At 47.1% G+C, this 18,186-nt stretch overlaps 1 protein-coding gene across 1 annotated transcript in view; it reads left to right on the forward strand.

Annotated features, from left to right (window-relative positions):
- The window catches only part of ABCC2 (ATP binding cassette subfamily C member 2), a 155,590-nt gene that overhangs the window by 43,146 nt on the left and 94,258 nt on the right, over window positions 1–18,186 (forward strand). The window contains exons 4-10 of the mRNA XM_068257990.1: window positions 1,903–2,037; window positions 4,254–4,364; window positions 6,953–7,008; window positions 7,778–8,003; window positions 11,667–11,842; window positions 14,699–14,876; window positions 17,345–17,599. Of these exons, the coding sequence (XP_068114091.1) occupies window positions 1,903–2,037; window positions 4,254–4,364; window positions 6,953–7,008; window positions 7,778–8,003; window positions 11,667–11,842; window positions 14,699–14,876; window positions 17,345–17,599 (1,137 nt within the window). The remainder of the gene's footprint in view (window positions 1–1,902; window positions 2,038–4,253; window positions 4,365–6,952; window positions 7,009–7,777; window positions 8,004–11,666; window positions 11,843–14,698; window positions 14,877–17,344; window positions 17,600–18,186) is intronic.

Genomic DNA, 18,186 nt, shown 5'->3' on the forward strand with positions numbered 1-18,186 from the left:
AGATTTTGAATACTATGAAGCCTGTGGCCTCATTTCACAGAGCTTTATCAAACACTTTATCAAACGTTTGATAATTTACTTCATGGGTAAAATCTAATTTTGAGTTCACTCAGGTGTTATAGATTTATTGAACATTTCATCGATAAAACATTCAATAAATCTATAACACCTGAGTGAACTCAAAATTATATTTTAGCCATGAGGTAAATTACCAAACGTTTGATAAAGTGTTTGATAAAGCTCTGTGAATTGAGGCCAAATGTGTGGGTGAGCTCTCGTACTACGTGGAATTGGTACAAAGTAACAAGCTGACGCAGCATTGCATTCCAGCGGTTCTGGAGGTGTGTTTAGTTTCTAAGGGCAACAATGGTTAATTTGCATATATTCAGCAGTGGTGCTCTGGGAGACAGCTCAAGCTCACTCCAACCTGAATTATCGCAAATTCTTTCTGTTTTAGGAAAGCAAACGTTTGTTATCCTTAGTATTTTAGTAAGGGGGCTTTTAGGACCATTGTAGCCCCTCACATACTCCAATGAGCTCTGGTTCACCATGAGCTTGCTGGTTAGTCTATACCTCTCGGTAAAATTGGTAAGTGATAGATTGGGCAATCTAAAGCTGAAAAAAATGTATGCTATAATGAATTGTATGTGTAGTATGGGTAATTAATAGCACATTAGTAGCAAATAAAGGACACACATATTTTTTATTTTCAGTTATATAGCATCATTCTGACATATTTGCAGTTTACAAACTACCCTCTGTATTTTAAACTATAAAACAAAGCAGTAATAATGACCATTTGAACTTCCCTGCAGTAAAACCTTATCTCAAGCTGTCTCTCACTGTTTCTTGGTTGATTAAGTGCTTCAGAAAACAGGACTGTATTTGACACAAGTTGGGTCAAATAGCGCAGAGAAGCTCTTTTGCATAGATAACTGAAGTTTTACTCTTCCTGTACTGAAAAACAATATGGGACTCTTTTTCTAAATTATGATCCAATTTGGGAACGTTTTAGCAAAACGACGAGACGTATGTAGTAGCATTTTAATTGTGATATGTAGTAGAATAGAGTTTAGAAAGTTTTAGGATTGAGGCCCATGTCTTGTGTATTCTTTTTAGTCACAAACTTAATCAAAGGCAATTACATATTTGCATAGGCTGTACAAAAAATACAAGACTTGTAAAATGAAAACAAAGTGACAGATTAGGAAAGAAACAACATATATTGTTACCTTAAAAAACTTGGCTTTTTAAATATGTATGCCATGAGGGTATATTACTAATATTTTTGCAAAAAAAAAGGACTTATAATCATCAATAGTGTACAATGAGAAAACAAAACAGAAAAACAGAAAAAAGTCACATTTATTTCCAAATACAATATTGTCACCATATGTTGTGCTAGGAACATCATCTAAATGTTGTTATAACCAGGATGAATAAGCAAATACAATTAGTGGGTATGACTTATAGTTAGCACTGTTTATCGTAAAACTATAATGGATGTAAATGAAGAAATAGTATTTTTCAGTTTTTTTCTCTACGTTTCCCTTTGAAATACATTTAAAATAAGGTAATTACTAAACAAGATTATCACACGCTAAAAGGCTAATTTGTCCTGAAAAAAAAAATCTATAGATCATTTAGGTGTGATTAATAGTAATAAAGTTATTGGCGAATGAATGGGAGCAGTGCTGATATGTGAACATTCATTTGGTCCTGAAGTGGTTAAAAGGAAATAAATATGGCAGCCTCCATATCCCGCTCACTTCAGGTGTGTTTTAAAACTCCTGCCACAGTTTAGAATAATAATAGCTGATGACATGTAATGATTTCCCACCCAGCCGAGTCACATTGAATCAGGGCCATAGTGTAACACTTCTCTCTCTCATGCCCTCACAGCTCATGGTGCTGATAGTTCACCACAGTCGGCGGTACTGCGTCAGGAAGGACTCCGGGACCCTCTTTGTCTTCTGGACTCTGTCCATCCTCTGTGGGATTTTTCCATTCCAATCGCTGATCCGGACTTCGTTGGAGGTAGGTTGTGTGTGTCTAAACTAGGGTGTTTAGGACTGAGCCGGGGCCGAGCCAAGGCAGAGGCGAGAGAGGCTCCAGCCTCAGGGCGCAGTGTAGGAGGGGGCACAGGGCCGAGCCAAGGCAGAGGCGAGAGAGGCTCCAGCCTTAGGGCGCAGTGTAGGAGGGGGCACAGGGCCGAGCCAAGGCAGAGGCGAGAGAGGCTCCATCCTCAGGGCGCAGTGTAGGAGGGGGCGAACAACTCGCTCAGCTATCATTCCTCTATTGTGTTTGAAGGAGAGAGAAATAAGAAAAGGGGATATATGGCAGTGACTGCAAGCCAGATAACTAGAGATTAAGGTGTTGGGGGCCCTGGGGCACCTCTTAGTCAAATAGCAATCAGTGTGTGACGGCTGGGGTGGGAGGGATGGGGGAGGAGCCTCTTAGTGTACTAGCAATCAGTGTGTGACGGCTGGGGTGGGAGGGATGGAGGGGCGCACTTTAGTGTCTCAGCCTTGGTTGCTGGAGGACCTTGTCCCGGCTCTGGAGACAGCTCTACACTGGGCTACAGTGGCGTGACTATCGGGGAGCAGCCCGTGTTACCGCAGGCGGTCTCAGTGTCGTGGTGGGGAGCCAATTACAACAAACTCCCCATTATTCAGAAGTCTCAGCTAACCAGCATGCCGGAGGGGATAACAGGGACAGTGCTTTGGATTTTTGGGGGTATGCAGGCCATAAAATACTCACCGAGCCTCCAGCGCCATCTTCTAACTTCTCTGTAGCTCCTAGCGGCTTTCCGGCATCAGTGCACGCCTCCTGGCCAGTCATGTGACCTGACACAGGTCAGGTGACACTCTGGAAGCCATACGTGGAGGAAGCTGGATTGCCGCCAGGAGCTACAGAAAGGTTGGAGGTTGGCACAGGAGGCTCGCGAGTGTTTTACGCTGCACAGGGGGGTTGTTTTTTAGGCTGGTTGCTTGAACAAGAACAAGGACATCAGTGGCGTAACTAAGGAGCTATGGGCCCCAGTGCAAGTTTTACATGGGGGGCCCCCCCAAGCACTTTATACATAACCAAAATCTGCCAATGGCAACTACAGTGTCAGAGGTGCAGGAAGGGGATGGGGAGCAGTTTTTTTAATGATTACTACTATTCAAAGCATCTATAGAAGTTATTATTACCAGCACAGGACCAACAGAGAGCTAATACTGTGATAGAGGGTGGACCCTTCAGGGCCCCTCTGGCCCAAGGGCCACGATGCGGTTGCTACCTCTGCACCCCCTATTGCTACGTCACTGAAGGACATGTATCAAGCAATCCCCATCGGTGCCGGGTACCGCGGGACATTACTATTCTAACAATCCTTCCCTTGGCGGACAGAGGTGTGTGACATCACCCGGGAGCTTCAAACTGCAGTCTCTCCCTGGGGAAGATGGCAAATCCGATACGGACAGGGGGCTAGAGGATCAAGTAATGCCAGGACCGATTCTTCCATAGAGGCAAACGGAGCAATTGCCCCAGAGCCTGTAGGGGCCCCAAAGGTGTGTGTCCCCTCCCCTCCAGCTATGGAAGAGGAAGAGAGGCGCCGTGGGGAGGAGTCCGGAGTGTAGAGCATGGTGCTGCCTCCTGTGTCCCCGCCCCTCCAGCTATGGTGACCCCGCCCATAAATGCCAGCAGGGAAATGAGGAAGAGAGGTGCAGTGGTAAGGAGTCCGCAGTGTAGCGCATGGTGCTGCCTCATGTGTCCTGCCTGGATTAGGTAGGACCCCAATGTGTGCACACTCTGGATTTGTAAGGGAAAGAAGGAGGGGAATAATGGGATCCCCAACAATGCTTTTGGGGACATATGATGGACACCTAATGATTTTGTGGTGGATGTGCGGTGGGATGGGTCCTGGGAGTTGGTTTAGAGGCTGCAGGAGGGGGGCGGCATTGCAAGGGCCGCCCCCCAAGTTACTTTTACCTCGGAGTCCCATTGTAGCTAGAACCAGCCCAGCCCCCTCCCCGCTTTGTGTCCCTTTAAGGTGCCCACTAATAATACAGTCTTGATTGTACAATCTTAACACTTCGGAATATGAGGGACTACCTAAAGTATCCATTCATAGTACTGTATATTCCTCTTCTACTGGAGAGATGTGGGAAGTTTGTACAATCCCGATTGTATCATCAGTGGGCATCTTTACTGTGATTTCATTTCTTGTAATGCTGCACTTATTTTCTAAGCATCTGTTATATTTTTAGGGCAAGGTTCCAGATGTACCCCGTTACTGTCTGTTCTTCATCTCGTATAGCCTCCAAGTCATCATGATTATAATCTCCGGGATCTCTGAGAAGACTGAACTGACAAAGAAGGTACGGTGAGATAGGATTGCCGGTCTGTCCACATAAAACATAAATCTCTCTTCCTAAAAGTCTGTTTTTGGTGGAGAAACTAGAAAGGTCTCTCCGAGTTTAAAGTGGGCATCCATCTAACAGATATAAGATTGTACAGGCTTCCATGTGGCCAGACTGAAATACCATAGCCTTCTGCAATGTTTCATTTTTTAGATCATGTAGCCAAGACAAGGCTGGATCCACACTGTAAGCGCTTTTCTGAGCACTTGCTGAGCGCTGATGATTGCAGAGCGCTTTCTGAGCGCTTTTTAAAAATCCCTCCCATTCACTTTTATTAAAATCGAGGAAAAAAATCATGTAAAAATCGCCGTGTATGCAATTTGCATGATCGCAGCGATTCTTAAGTAATATTTACGGTGATTTTAATGAAAGTGAAGGGGGGTGATTTTTAAAAAGCGCTCAGCAATCACAAGCGCTCAGCAAACGCTCAGAAAAGCGCTAAGGGCTCATTCGCACTAGAGGCTCTTTTTAATTTTTTTAAGTGCTGGCGATTTTTCAAAATTGCCCTGAAAGCGCTTATACCATACTTTCCTATGCGCTAGTTCAAATTGGGGCATTTTGTTCGCTTTCCGATCTAAAAGGCGCTGCATGGACCATTTTCTGGGCGATTTTGCGGTAATGGGAGGTATAGGAAAAGCTTATATCGTGCTTTTCTCCTGGCGTACTCAAAGCACCAGAGCTGGAGCCACTAGGGTGTGTTCTACAGGCAGTAGCAGTGTTAGGGATTCTCGCCCAAGGTCTCCTTACTGAATAAATGCTGCTGGCTTATGGAACGGGAAAAGCTGAGATTTGAACCCTGGGCCCATATGTAATTCACTTTTTCTCCTACGTTTTCTCCTAGGTGATACTTCACATTTTATTATGTGAAAATAAAAACAAGGAACACCAAGAGCCCCAATAGTGTAATATGTACTGGTAAATGGTTACTAGAGAGAGTAAATATTAATACTCACAAACCAGGGTTACCATTAGGCAACCACTGTAAAGGCAGGTGGGGAGATTTTCCTGACCCCACTCAGGAATAAGAAGTCGCTCTCTGTAGATGAGAAAAAAGGGGTTCAACCCTCCACCCAGGGTGGACTCAATATTATGCAGTAGAACAGAGGCGCCAAAAGGATAAAAGGAAGCTAAATGAGCTTAAAAACCAAATTCTTGGTAAATAGAGGAGGTAGTGGTGGACTTACCTCCTACAAGTAGACACACAACGACTGTAGTAAAGAGTCAATATATTTTATTTATGAACTTCAAATATGCAGAGGTGCCTGGCTCTTCTACTGACCACATATGCTATTGCTCCGTTGTTATTGCCTGATGAAGCCGGATCAAACCTGCGAAACGCGTTGCATATTTGGAGTTCATAAATAAAATATATTGACTGTGTTTACTACAGTCGATGTGTGTCTACTTGGAGGAGGTAAGTCCACCACTACCTCCTCTATTTACCAAGAATTTGGTTTTTAAGCTCATTTAGCTTCCTTTTATCCTTTTGGCGCCTCTGTTCTCCTACATATTATGTGAAAATGCCTGGAATAACCAGTTAGAACAGCCCAATAAAACCCAATCCCTTCTCTAGAATTGTGAATTGCCCCACTGGAGAGTGTTGGTTGAAATTATTGTTTAGAACTTTATTAATACCTTATATACTCGCGTATAAGCCTAATTTTTCAGCACAAAAAATATGCTGAAAAGTTGCCCCCTCAGCTTATATGCGAGTCAGTGGAGCAGAACGAATGGTGGAGCAGGTTTTGTTACTGGCAGAGGAGCGTAAGGATCTTGCACTAGTGATCCTGCTCTTGCCAGCTGGCTCCCTGCTGTCAGTGCCCCCCCACCCCCTGCAACATTGTGTGCAGAGTGCGCTGCTTAAGACTACCTGTGTCCCCTGGCTTGTGGAGCGGAGCGTGCAAGCAATGTGTCAGCAGTGCAATGATCAGGGTCTCTTCCAGTGTTGCAATCGCAATGTCTCATATCTATGATGCCATCTAGTGATATCTTGAGACACAGCTGTATCATCCTTGGGGCACATCTGGCTATGGGGAGGGGGCTGACTTGCACTGGGGGAACATCTGGCTACTGTGGAGGGGGTTGTACTGGGGAGGGGGCTTATACACGAGTCAGTCACTTTTTCCTGGTTTCTGGGGGGAAAGTGGGTACCTCGGCTTATACACGGATTGGCTTATATGCAAGTATATACGGTAAGTTGTTACGGGTTCAGATACACATTTTAGTACTCTAAGTTTTGTTTTTGCCCAGTCCCGGTCTTTACCAGTGACAAGCGGTATCTTCCCAACACAGTCCAGCCATTCTCTAGTATTCGAAAATAAGTCTGTGTTGTTAAGCAATCTGTTTGGTTAGTTAGTTAGTTTGAGGCAGGCTTTGTAGTTGATAACTTTTCAATGCTTTTTTAAATGCAGTATATTAAAATATTATCCCTCATCGATGTCCAATCCGTAGACTTGCAGGTCATCATGAATGCAGTTTTCTGTTGTGCCATTTATTTGGTACCGGTTTGGTTTTTGATCCAATGACTGTCTTTTCTCATTGTCCAGAATCCAGAACTGACGGCATCTTTCCTGAGCAGAATCACCTTCAGTTTTTATGACAGGTGAGAACAATCAGGGATAATTTAAGTGAACTTGTAGTGAAAGATAATTGGAAGCTGCCATTAGGGATTTTCTTTTTACCCATTTTATACCTGCAGGTTAAACCTGTCTTGCGTTATCCTATTTTACCACAAGGGGCAGCAAAAGCAATGAAAGTCTACTGAGACTTTCGCACCTATTGTGGTCCATTGCGGTGTGACAGAAGTATCCGATTTAAGTGCTGCAGCGTGTTACCGCAAGTACCGCGCCTAACACAAGGTGCTTGGAGTAATGAAAGTCTATGGGCCACAGGCTTTACAAATTATTGGATTTTCATTAAACCAAAATCTGCATTTTTTTTCGGTTGTGATAGATAGGATGCAAAAAAATCGGTTCATTGATGGTGTAGAGAACGATTTCACTTCCGATCAGAATTATCTGACCGCTTGAGTGATTTTTCGCTAGAAATTGGAGCGTTAGTGGCCACCTTTAGTGAATTTAACCTATAGTGTGAACAAGGCCTACAGAGACTTGTGCTGCACAAATGCATTCACATCGGGAATTGTGTGTTCTCGTGGCGAACAAATTGGTCCGATTCACTGTGGTAAACTTTTGACTCATAATGCATGACCTTTGAACAAAGGTCAGCTGTGCTGGGTTGGCCAATCCGTAACAAGCTTGCATGCCCACGTGAGTTCTCAGTTTGCCCAACTACCAATAAGTCATGCCGTTGGCTCTCCCAGCCTGGAGCTGCCACTTGTTGGTTAACGTCCCCATCCTGGTGTCTTCTAGCATGGTGTGGAAGGGATACAAGAACCCTCTCGTCATGGAGGACCTCTGGGATCTAAAGCAAGGTGACCAGACTGGGGTCATGCATGAAGCTTTCGAGAAGGAGATGAGGAAACAAGTTGCGGAATCGAGGAGGAAGCTGGAGATTCGCAGAAACAAATATAGGCAGAAACACAACAGCTACGAAATGAACGGCATGAGCAAGGCGCAGAGCCAGGACGTCCTGGTGGTAATTATCATCTTGTATCATTCATCATTCGTCTCTATTGCATGGCTGACTTGTGACAAAATGCTTGTGTAAGGAATATCCGCGAGGAAGATGCAGGCCCGTTTATACCGGCGTGCAAATAGTGCAATCGCCCATGGTGCTGGATTGAGTGGCAGGAGAAGGGGGAGTGGGCATAGTGCAGTTACAACTTACCTGCCACGATCCCAGCACGCAGCCCCTATCTTCTTCCTGTCCAAGGCATCCATCCCATAAGTAACAGTGCCTCCTATGATGACATGAACGCATGTTATCACAGGGGTCACTGTCACCAATGCGACTGCAGGGGATCGCGGAAGGTGAGTTGCAACTACGCAATGCCCCCCCCGGCTGTGCCTATGCTGGAGGCGCCTACCTATGTAACCTATACTGTGGGCACCTACCTATCTAATCTATAACCAAACTCTGGACAGCAGCAGTGATTGGGCAGTAGCAGCGTGGAGTTCGACTACTCCGGCGGTAGCTGGCATCATCTGTGACTGCAATGGTAGCAGTGGTAGAGACTGGCTACTATGTAGGACGAATGATGGCAGAGTATCAGTAACATTACCAATATTATATGTGCAATATTTCACACCCAAATCCCCACGTGCCGCTTTTAAGTGTATGCCTTTGAATAGCCGGCCAATATTTGTAAACTGGGAATGCTGCTTCACTTCCACTATCACTTTTCCCCAACATCAGCAAATTTAAAGGACAAATGAAGCTAGAGGCAGTGCTGCTCGGATACCTCTTTTCAAAATCCGGATTGGATCCGGATATCTGGATTGGATCCGGATACCCAGATATCCGATCCGAGTCGGGTATCAGATTTCCAAAATTTCCAATCCAAAACAGATATCCGACCTCAGTATCCGGGATATCCGGGCAAATTCAGATATCCGGATAGAAAAACCGGAAGTGCCCTTTAAATTGATTTAAAAACGTTTTTTAGGGTAAATGAGGCATGTAGCATCATTATTTTTTAAAGGGACAAACAAATTGATGATGTGGGGACTTAAAATCACCCCCCCCCCCCCAAAAAAAAAGGCTGTCAATTAACATTAGGCCTAGGTTCCAGACAGAGGTTGTGCAGCCCACATTGTGTCCAAAGTCCAACCGCACAACTGGGACATGGCAGTTTTCAGCCCAGACACCTCCTAAAAATTACGCAGCAATTGTGTTTTGGGTTAAATATAGGTGGTATCAGTGGTCTGTGGCACCCTGGCGGTGGGATCTGCACAGGCAGCAGGAGCAGGGCAATGCAGCAGCAGCAGGTGTAACGTGTCCCAGGAGCATGCTGGACGTGGCAATTGGCACGTGTCACTTGCCACATGTCACTTGCCACGTGACACGTGCCAAGTTCCATGTGCCAAGTGACACATGCCAAGCGACACATGCCAAGCGACACGAGCCAAGTGACAGTCAGACGGAAGAGGAGAAGACACTGGTGCACACTAACTGTCACACTGGCACTGCTCACAGCACAGCAGTTCTGTAGAAAGGTAACACATTACTACTACTACTACTCTAACAACTACTAGCACTGACTGCAGTACTACAGTACTAACTACACAATAACACAGTAATCCTATCCCCTAATCCCTAACCTATACCTAAGGCTAATAGCTGGCCAGCAGGCAGCAGCTTTTTCTTATTTTTATGAAGCGTTTTAGCTAGCGCTTTGTGTTTTTGGGTAGCGTTTTTGGTGTAGTAGATTTCATATATTGTTACAGTAAAGCTGTTACTGAACAGCATCTGTAACAAAAACGCCTGCAAAACCTCTCTGAACTGGCGTTTTTCAGAGCGGTTTGCGTTTTTCCTATACATAACATTGGAGGCAAAAACGCCTCCGCAATCCAAAAAGTGCCTCAGCCCGGGAGTATGCATTTCTGCAAAACGCCTCCCGCTCTGGTGTGAACCACCCCATTGAAATACATTACCCTAGCATATCCGCAGCCGCAAGCGCCAGAAACGCCAGAAAACCCGCTCGGTGTGCACCAGCCCTCAGACAATGAAATCAATCAAGCTAATTAACGATTTAACAATAGTGTAGTGATAGTAAAGGGGTTAATCACTGAACAGCTGTAGGTTTATACTGTGTACAGCCCTTGCTAGGCCAGCAGCACTGGAGCATGTCTCTCAGTGAGCATTCCCAAGCTAGGACGATATGTCTCATCATGGCAGCCCTCCTTATTATACAGGGGGGCTGACCAGTGTTCCTTTCTGTGATTGGGTGCCAGGGTTTAGGCTGGGAGCCCTCTGATTGGCTCAATGAGGTCAGGTGGGGCTGGCCAGGGTTCCCCTCTGAAATTGGTTGCTAGGGCTTCTGCTGGGAGCCCTCTGATTGGCTCCAGGACGTCATCTCCTAGGTTACAGTATTTCGGATCTGGATATCCACATTACGCGACCAAATATCCGCAGATAGCTATCCGGATTTCTAGAGAAATCCGGAATCTGGATCGGATAGCTGAAAGATGGTCGGATATCCAGAATCTTGCTGAGCAGCACTGGCTAGAGGGATATGGAGGCTGCCAAATTTATTTGCTTCTAAAGAATACCAGTTGCCTGGCAGTCCTGCTGATCCTCTGCCTCTAATACTTTTAGCCATAGACCCTGAGAAGCATGCAGCAGATCAGGCGTTTCTGACATTATTGTCACATCAGACAAGTTTAGCTGCATGCTTGTTTCTGGTATGATTCAGACACTACTGCAGCCAAATAGATCAGCAGGGCTGCCAGGCAACTGGTATTGTTTAACAGGAAATAATTATGGCAGCCTCCATATAACTCTCATTTCAGTTGTCCATTAAACGTGTCATCAAGGCTTCCCATGGGTCCATTCTAATAAGCACCAACCCGAAATTTGAATTTGCCACACTGAAGCTAAGTACACACATACAACAATTGTCCCCATTGGGGATCGGGTAACAATCTCTCAGGCGACAATTTGTGGAATTATGCTGTACAGACACAACCCTTTGCCTTGAGGCTAGCGATGTGATCTGTTGCTATTGAAGGGGGGTGTAAAACAGGGTTGGAGGCGCCCAATGCATAATACATAGGCTAATAAGCTGTTGATCTTATAAACAGAGAGGTAATCTTACCTCTCTTGAATAATTTTGACCAGTTTATTGAAAAAAAAAGGTATTTTATTTTAACACATAAGGCCTCTTGCACACTGCAAGCAATTCAGATTCAGATTCCGCTTTTTAATCTGTTTTTACTTCCGATTCAGATTTAGATTTGCAGTTTGCTCCTTGCACACTGCAAATCTGAATCGGAGGTAAAAACTGATTAAAAAGCGGAATCTGAATCTGAAATTCTTGCAGTGTGCAAGAGGCCTAAAATTGACAACACGTTTTGCGGGGGGCTTTCCCGCTTCCTCAGGTCAGTGAGGAAAAAAACCTGGCGCCTCAACTGCTATGGCTGTGTGGCAAGCATGAGTAACTCTTTGTCAACAATGTATTAGAGGAGGAGAACAATGGCACAAGTAGAATTTTCAGTCACCTGACTTCCATATTCCTCCAATCAGGTTTCCTTAAATAAATCAAGTGATGCTACAATTATTTTTTCTTGTTAGTTTTCCTCCTCTCTCTCTTTTGCATACAACGTCTTTACAGCTGCTGGTAAAATGTCTTTATTTCAGGATGAAAACAAGAAAGGGAAGAAGAAGAAAGAGAAGATATCGGGGACCGCCAAGGATTACCCCAAGTTCTGGCTGTATAAGACCCTCTTAAAGACCTATTCTGGGGTCCTCTTACATTCAGCATTCTTCAAGCTTATTCACGACCTTCTAGTGTTCGTCAGCCCACAGATCCTGAAGTAAGCTATTCCTCATGACCTCGACAGGGCCTATTCTAACTGCAATGGGGCCCCGGGGCAAAAGTAACTTGTAGCCCTTTAGCAATGCCCCTCGGCCTCTGAGCCGACTCCCAGGACCCATCCCACCACATTCCTAACCACACAAAATCATTAGGTGTCCATCATATGTCCCCAAAAGCATTGTTGGGGATCCCATTATTCCCCTCCTCCTCCGTGTACACACATTGGGGTCTTGCCTAATCCAGGCAGGACACAGGAGGCAGCACTGCTCTCTACACTCCAGACTCCTCCCCACAGCGTCTCTCTTCTTCATTCCCTGCAGGCATGTATGGGCGGGGTCACCGTAACTGGAGGGAAGGGGACACAGGAGGTAGCACCATGCTCTACACTCCGGACTCCTCCCCACGGCACCTCTCTTCCTCATTCCCTGCAGGCATGTATGGGCGGGGTCACCATAGCTGGAGCGGCGGGAACACAGGAGGCAGCACCATGCTCTACACTCCGGACTTCTCCCCACAGTGCCTCTCTTCCTCATTCCCTTCGGGCATGTATGGGCGGGGTCACCATAGCTGGAGGAACGGGGACACAGGAGGCAGCACCATGCTCGACACTCCGAATTCCTCCCCACGGCACCTCTCTTACTCATTCCCTGCAGGCATGTATGGGCGGGGTCACCATAGCTGGAGGGGTGGGGACGCAGGAGGCAGCACCATGCTCAACACTCCGGATTCCTCCCCACGGTACCTCTCTTACTCATTCCCTGCAGGCATGTATGGGCGCGGTCACCATAGCTGTAAGGAAGGGGAAAAACACCTTGGGGGCCCTACAGACTCTGGGACCCTGGGGCAATTGCCCCCTTTGCCTTTATGGAAGCGCCGGCCCCAGGCATGGATTGTGGAAGGAGGAGGAGCCTGAGAATCATTGAATCTTCATGCCATGTTACTATCTTAAGCCATCCAATTTTGATTGGCCAATATTACCACCTCCTTTTAGGCCTGGTACAGGAGTAGGTGAAATTGAGCAATAATTTGCCAAAAAAACTGACTGAAAACTGGACACACACTTTCAATTATGAGTGGCCAATCACTGACCAATTTTACCACCTCCATATACCAGGCTTAAAGAGAGCCCGAGTTGGGTTCAAAGAAAAAAAAAAAAAAAAAAAAAGAAGTAGGCTACCTGATCCTGGGGGCTGAGCGGATCAGATAGCTGCAAAAACCACCACTCCACGCTGCTCCTGTGGGCCGAACTGACTCACTTTCACTTCCGTGACCTCTGGGTCATGACGGTGGAATGAGAGATTGATTCTCTCTCCCAGCGTGCAGGGAGGCGGGAAATGGCAGGGGGCGTGGCCAGGGAAAGAACCCTGTAGGAACGCCCCTGGTAGGTGTTTTGAGCAGGGAATTCCTCTCCCTGTGTTTATCTCCGAGCTGGCAACAAATATTGCCTCAATTCACTAAGCTTATCTCCTGCCTTTAACCTCCCTGGCGGTAAGCCCGAGCTGAGCTCGGGCTATGCCGCGCAGGAGGATTTCTCCGCATCTATTGGGGCGATTCGCCCCATTCAAAGTGCTGTGCGCGCAGCCAGCACTTTGCTAGCCGCGCGCACAGCTTGATCGCCGCACGCAGCTGCGAAAGAGCCCCCCCCCCCCCGCCAGAGCCCTGCGCTGCCCGGACCAATGAGATCCGGGTAGCGCTATGGGCTGGATCGGGTGCGCCTGACGTCAGGATGTCGGCTGACGTCCATGATGTCATCCCGATCGTCGCCATGGCGACAGGAGAAGCCAAACAGGGGAACGCGTTATATACTAGTGCCGGCGACGATCGCACTAGAGGGAAACATGCACCCTCTAGTGGTGTTTCATGTAGCTACCACTGGTAGCTTTACATGAAACAAAAAAAAAAATTAAAAAAAAAGGATTTTTGCCCATGTGGCAAAAAAAATTAACCGCCAGGGAGGTTAATAACTCTTTTGAGCTTTTTCTACAGTTATCACCATGGTTATAACTGTAGAAACAGCTCAGAAGAGTTATTGAAGACAGGAGATAAGCTTAGTGAATTGAGGCCAATTGTCTGTAATCTCTGGGGGCTATAGCACAGCAGTGGGGGGACACAGAGGCATGTCATGAGGTAGAGAACATGGCTCTGTGTCCCATCTGCCCACCTCAGGTTCTCTATAAGCCGGCTACACACATCCAATTTTGATTGGCTATTGATTGGACAGTTTACCACCTCCTTGTAGTATGAGGGACACCAGATTTTGAATACTATGATCAGATTGTGTAGGTAAACTCCTGCAATCAATGGCCAATCACAATTGGATGGGTGTACGAAGCTTTCAGCCTGGTACACACTTTCAGGGCTGGTGCACACCGAGCGGCCCTTTCAGCGTTTCTTGCGGCTGCGGATCCGCTTGGTCAATGTATCTCAATGGGGGTGGGTCACACCAGAGCGGGAGGCGTTTTGCAGAAACGCATACTCCCGGGGTGAGGCATTTTTTGGATTGTGGATCCGTTTCTGCCTCAATGTTTAGTATAGGAAAAACACAAACCGCTCTGAAAAACGGCAGTTCAGAGCGGTTTTGCAGGCGTTTTTGTTACAGAGGCTGTGCAGTAACAGCTTTACTGTAACAATATCTGAAATCTACTACACCAAAAACGCTTCACAAAACCGCAAAACGCTAGCTGAAACGCTACAGAAAAAGAAGAAAAAGCGTTTCAAAGTCTGCTAGCATTTTGCGGATCTGCTTGCGGGTTTTGGTGTGCACCAGGCCTCAATTATGATTGGCCAATCAGTGACCGGTTTTATGTTTCAGCAAAGCGAGGAGTAACTGGATCTTATTGTTGTTGCTTCGCAGGCTGATGGTCTCCTTCACCTCCAACCCAAACGAGTACCAGTGGAAGGGATTTCTCTATGCTGTCCTGCTCTTTGTGACGGCGCTCATCCAGTCCCTGTGTCTCCAGCAGTATTTCCAGGGCTGCTTCATCCTGGGGATGAGAGTCCGCACTGTGCTGACAGCCGCGGTGTACAAGAAAGTGAGTACCGTGCTGGTCATAAAATTGTTATGAATAAGGACTGTCGTTGCACAGAGCAGGAGGCATTGCTATGCATAGTCCACACCTGCACTAATCCATTGGCTGGGAGTGAGCTTGATGCTGTTAGAAACGTTGAGGAATTGCTGTGCTTGTTTTATGTGCACAATACAAACAAGGGATGAAAGCTGAAATGAATTGCCATTATTATATGAAGCCAAAATGAAAGCATAGGGGACATTTCTGACTTTCTTATAGCCCTGATGGTCATTTAAGTAACCTGGAAAAAGTCCATTCAAGTAACCTGGGCTAGTCCATCTCTTCATGGGCGATTCTCAGCATGGCCTTTATTCTTTATAAAGACATTCTCTGAAAAGGATTAATACAAAGATGCTGACCAGCCTCTCTGCTCCCTGCACACTATTTTGGCAGTTGGAAGGAGCAACTGCCATTCACTAAGTTCTTTTAAAAATAAAGAAAACACTGAGAACCCCTCTATGAGAACATGGGCTAGTCCAAAACCTGTTGTTAATGTCAGATTTCTACTACTTACTGTGACAGCTAGTGTTGGGCGAACACCTGGATGTTCGGGTTCGGGAACGTTCGCCGAACATGGCCGCGATGTTCGGCATGTTCGGGCCGAACCCCAAACTCCCCGAACATCCCGCTTTTGGGGGCCCTATGGGGTTGCAGGCATAAGGGGGGAGCATGCCCCGATCGCGGGGGGGGGGGGGTCGGAAATTCCCCCCACCCCCTCCGCTAGCGCTCCCCCCCTCTGCCCGCTTCCCCATACAAAAGTTTAAGGAAAGTAAAATAGTACCGGTGGTAGTGGCTGGCAGTGGCACTGTGAAGTGAGTGAGGAGGAGGAGTCCGGAGAGTGACGCGTTGAGGGAGGCCGGGCAGCGGGGGCGGTTCGGCGGTAGTACCCTTGTGGTACTTCCGCCCTTTCTCTGACCTCACGTCCTCTGCATACGAGGGTAAGCGTCACGCGTACCCTCGTATGCGTCATCACGCAGAGGACGTAAGGTCAGATATAGGGCGGAAGTACCACAAAGGTACTACCGCTGAACCGCCCGCTGCCCGGCCTCCCTCAACGCGTCACTCTCCGGACTCCTCCTCCTCACTCACTTCACAGTGCCACTGCCAGCCACTACCACCGGTACTATTTTACTTTCCTTAAACTTTTGTATGGGGAAGCGGGCAGAGGGGGGGGAGCGCTAGCGGAGGGGGTGGGGGGAATTTCCGACCCCCCCCCCCCCGCGATCGGGGCATGCTCCCCCCTTATGCCTGCGACCCCATAGGGGGGCCGTATTCGGCCGAACAGGGCCCTGTTGGGCCGAACAGGGGCCCTGTTCGGCCAGGCATTGAGCCGTTCGGGCGAACCCGAACAGTTTGGCCGAACACCACCAGGTGTTCGGCCGAACTCGAACATCACCCGAACAGGGTGATGTTCTGAAGAACCCGAACAGTGGCGAACACTGTTCGCCCAACACTAGTGACAGCGACATAGGAGAACAGTAATTTATGGCTCATTTTACTCTGGGAGAAATGTACTTCTTATTTGTATATGTTTTACATTTTAAGATTTTTGCAACAGTTCCTCCTCTTTAAAGGAAACCATTTCTTTGTTGCAGCTGATCCACATCTGGCAAAAACAAATCTGCCTACTTTCATAAAAGCAGGATTAACCCTCTGGGCAATATAATTGCATCGCCCAGGAGGGGACTAAAATTTTTTATTTTTTAAATCATGTAGCGAGCCCTGGGCTCGCTACATGATAGCCGCTGCGCAGCAGCATCCCCCCACCCACTCCGATCACCTTCGGCAATCAGAGTAAGCAGGAAATCCTGTTCAGAACGGGATTTCCTGCTGGGCTTCCCCGGTCGCCATGGCAACGGGGCGGGATGACGTCACCGACGTCATGGACGTCGTGACGTCAGAGGGAGTCCCGATCCACCCCTCAGCGCTGCCTGGCACTGATTGGCCAGGCTGCGCAAGGGGTCGGGGAGGGGGGGGCTGCGTGGCACGGCGGGTAGCGGCGAACCGGCGGCGAGTGGCGGCGAGCGGAAGTTACGCGCAGCTATCAAAGTGCTAGCTGCGTGTAACCCAAAAAAATTACGTAAATCGGCCCACCAGGGCCTGAGAACTCCTCCTGCGCGACATACCCCGAGCTCAGCTCGGGATTATTGCCCAGGAGGTTAATAGGGTTAACATCATGTGTTTACAAATTAGCTGCTCTGCCACCGTAGAGGAGATTTCTGAGCTGACACAGCTGAGAGATCAAGTTACACTGGTGATTAGTCACAGATAAGAGGGAGAATTGCGACAGGCTAAACTCTCTAAATACATACAGAGTGCATTTCTCTCTGTTTTCCTTCTGTTCTGTGCAAGAGTTTAGGTCCACTTTAATATTGATGTGTACACAAAAGCGCCGGTACATTTTACATAGATTCTTCTCCCCCGTTCCGCAGGCTCTGACTGTCTCCAATGCGGTGCGGAAGGAATCCACGGTGGGCGAGACGGTGAATCTGATGTCCGCCGATGCCCAGAAGTTCATGGATGTTACAAACTTCATCCACCTGATTTGGTCCTCCCCCATGCAGATCATCATCTCTGTGGTCTTCCTGTGGGTGGAGCTTGGGCCCTCAGTCCTGGCTGGCCTGGGAGTCATGATCCTGCTCGTCCCCATCAATGCTGTGATAGCCACCAAATCCAGATCCTTTCAGGTGAGCCACCCGCCTACTAGTATGATGCTGGGGGGAAAGAGGGGAGGGTTTCCTGATGAAAGAGGTGTGGCCTAACAACCTCAACCAAGAGTGCTTCTGAGCGCTTTTAAAAACGCCAGCTCTTTGAAAGGCGCTTGGCTAATGTATTTGAATGGGATGGATGATGGATCACACAAGAGCGATGTGATCTTCTCCCAAACATTATGCAGCATTTTTGCTGATTTCTGAGGCAATTAAGCTTCAATGTTAAGTACGGGAAAGGGAAAAATCGCTCTGAAAAGCACTAGATCAGAGCGATTTTCCAAGCGTTTTCATTACAGAAACTGTTCAGTTACAGCTGTAAGGTATCAAAATATAAAAAAAATGATACACTAAAATGCGCCAGAAATCGCCCTAATGGCCCTAAAAACCTTTGGAGCCAAAGCTTTCTGTCATGCTGCCCCTACCTTCTGAAATGCTTTGCCAAACTTAATCAAGACTCCAAGCTCCTACCCTGGACATGTTTAAAGTGGACCCAAACCAAACATTTTTTTAATTAAAAATATGTAGTTGCACCACTCTGACACATACAAAGATAAATAAACACT

This window comes from Hyperolius riggenbachi, chromosome 10 (genome assembly GCF_040937935.1).
Source record: "Hyperolius riggenbachi isolate aHypRig1 chromosome 10, aHypRig1.pri, whole genome shotgun sequence".
NCBI classification, from domain to species: Eukaryota; Metazoa; Chordata; class Amphibia; order Anura; family Hyperoliidae; genus Hyperolius; species Hyperolius riggenbachi.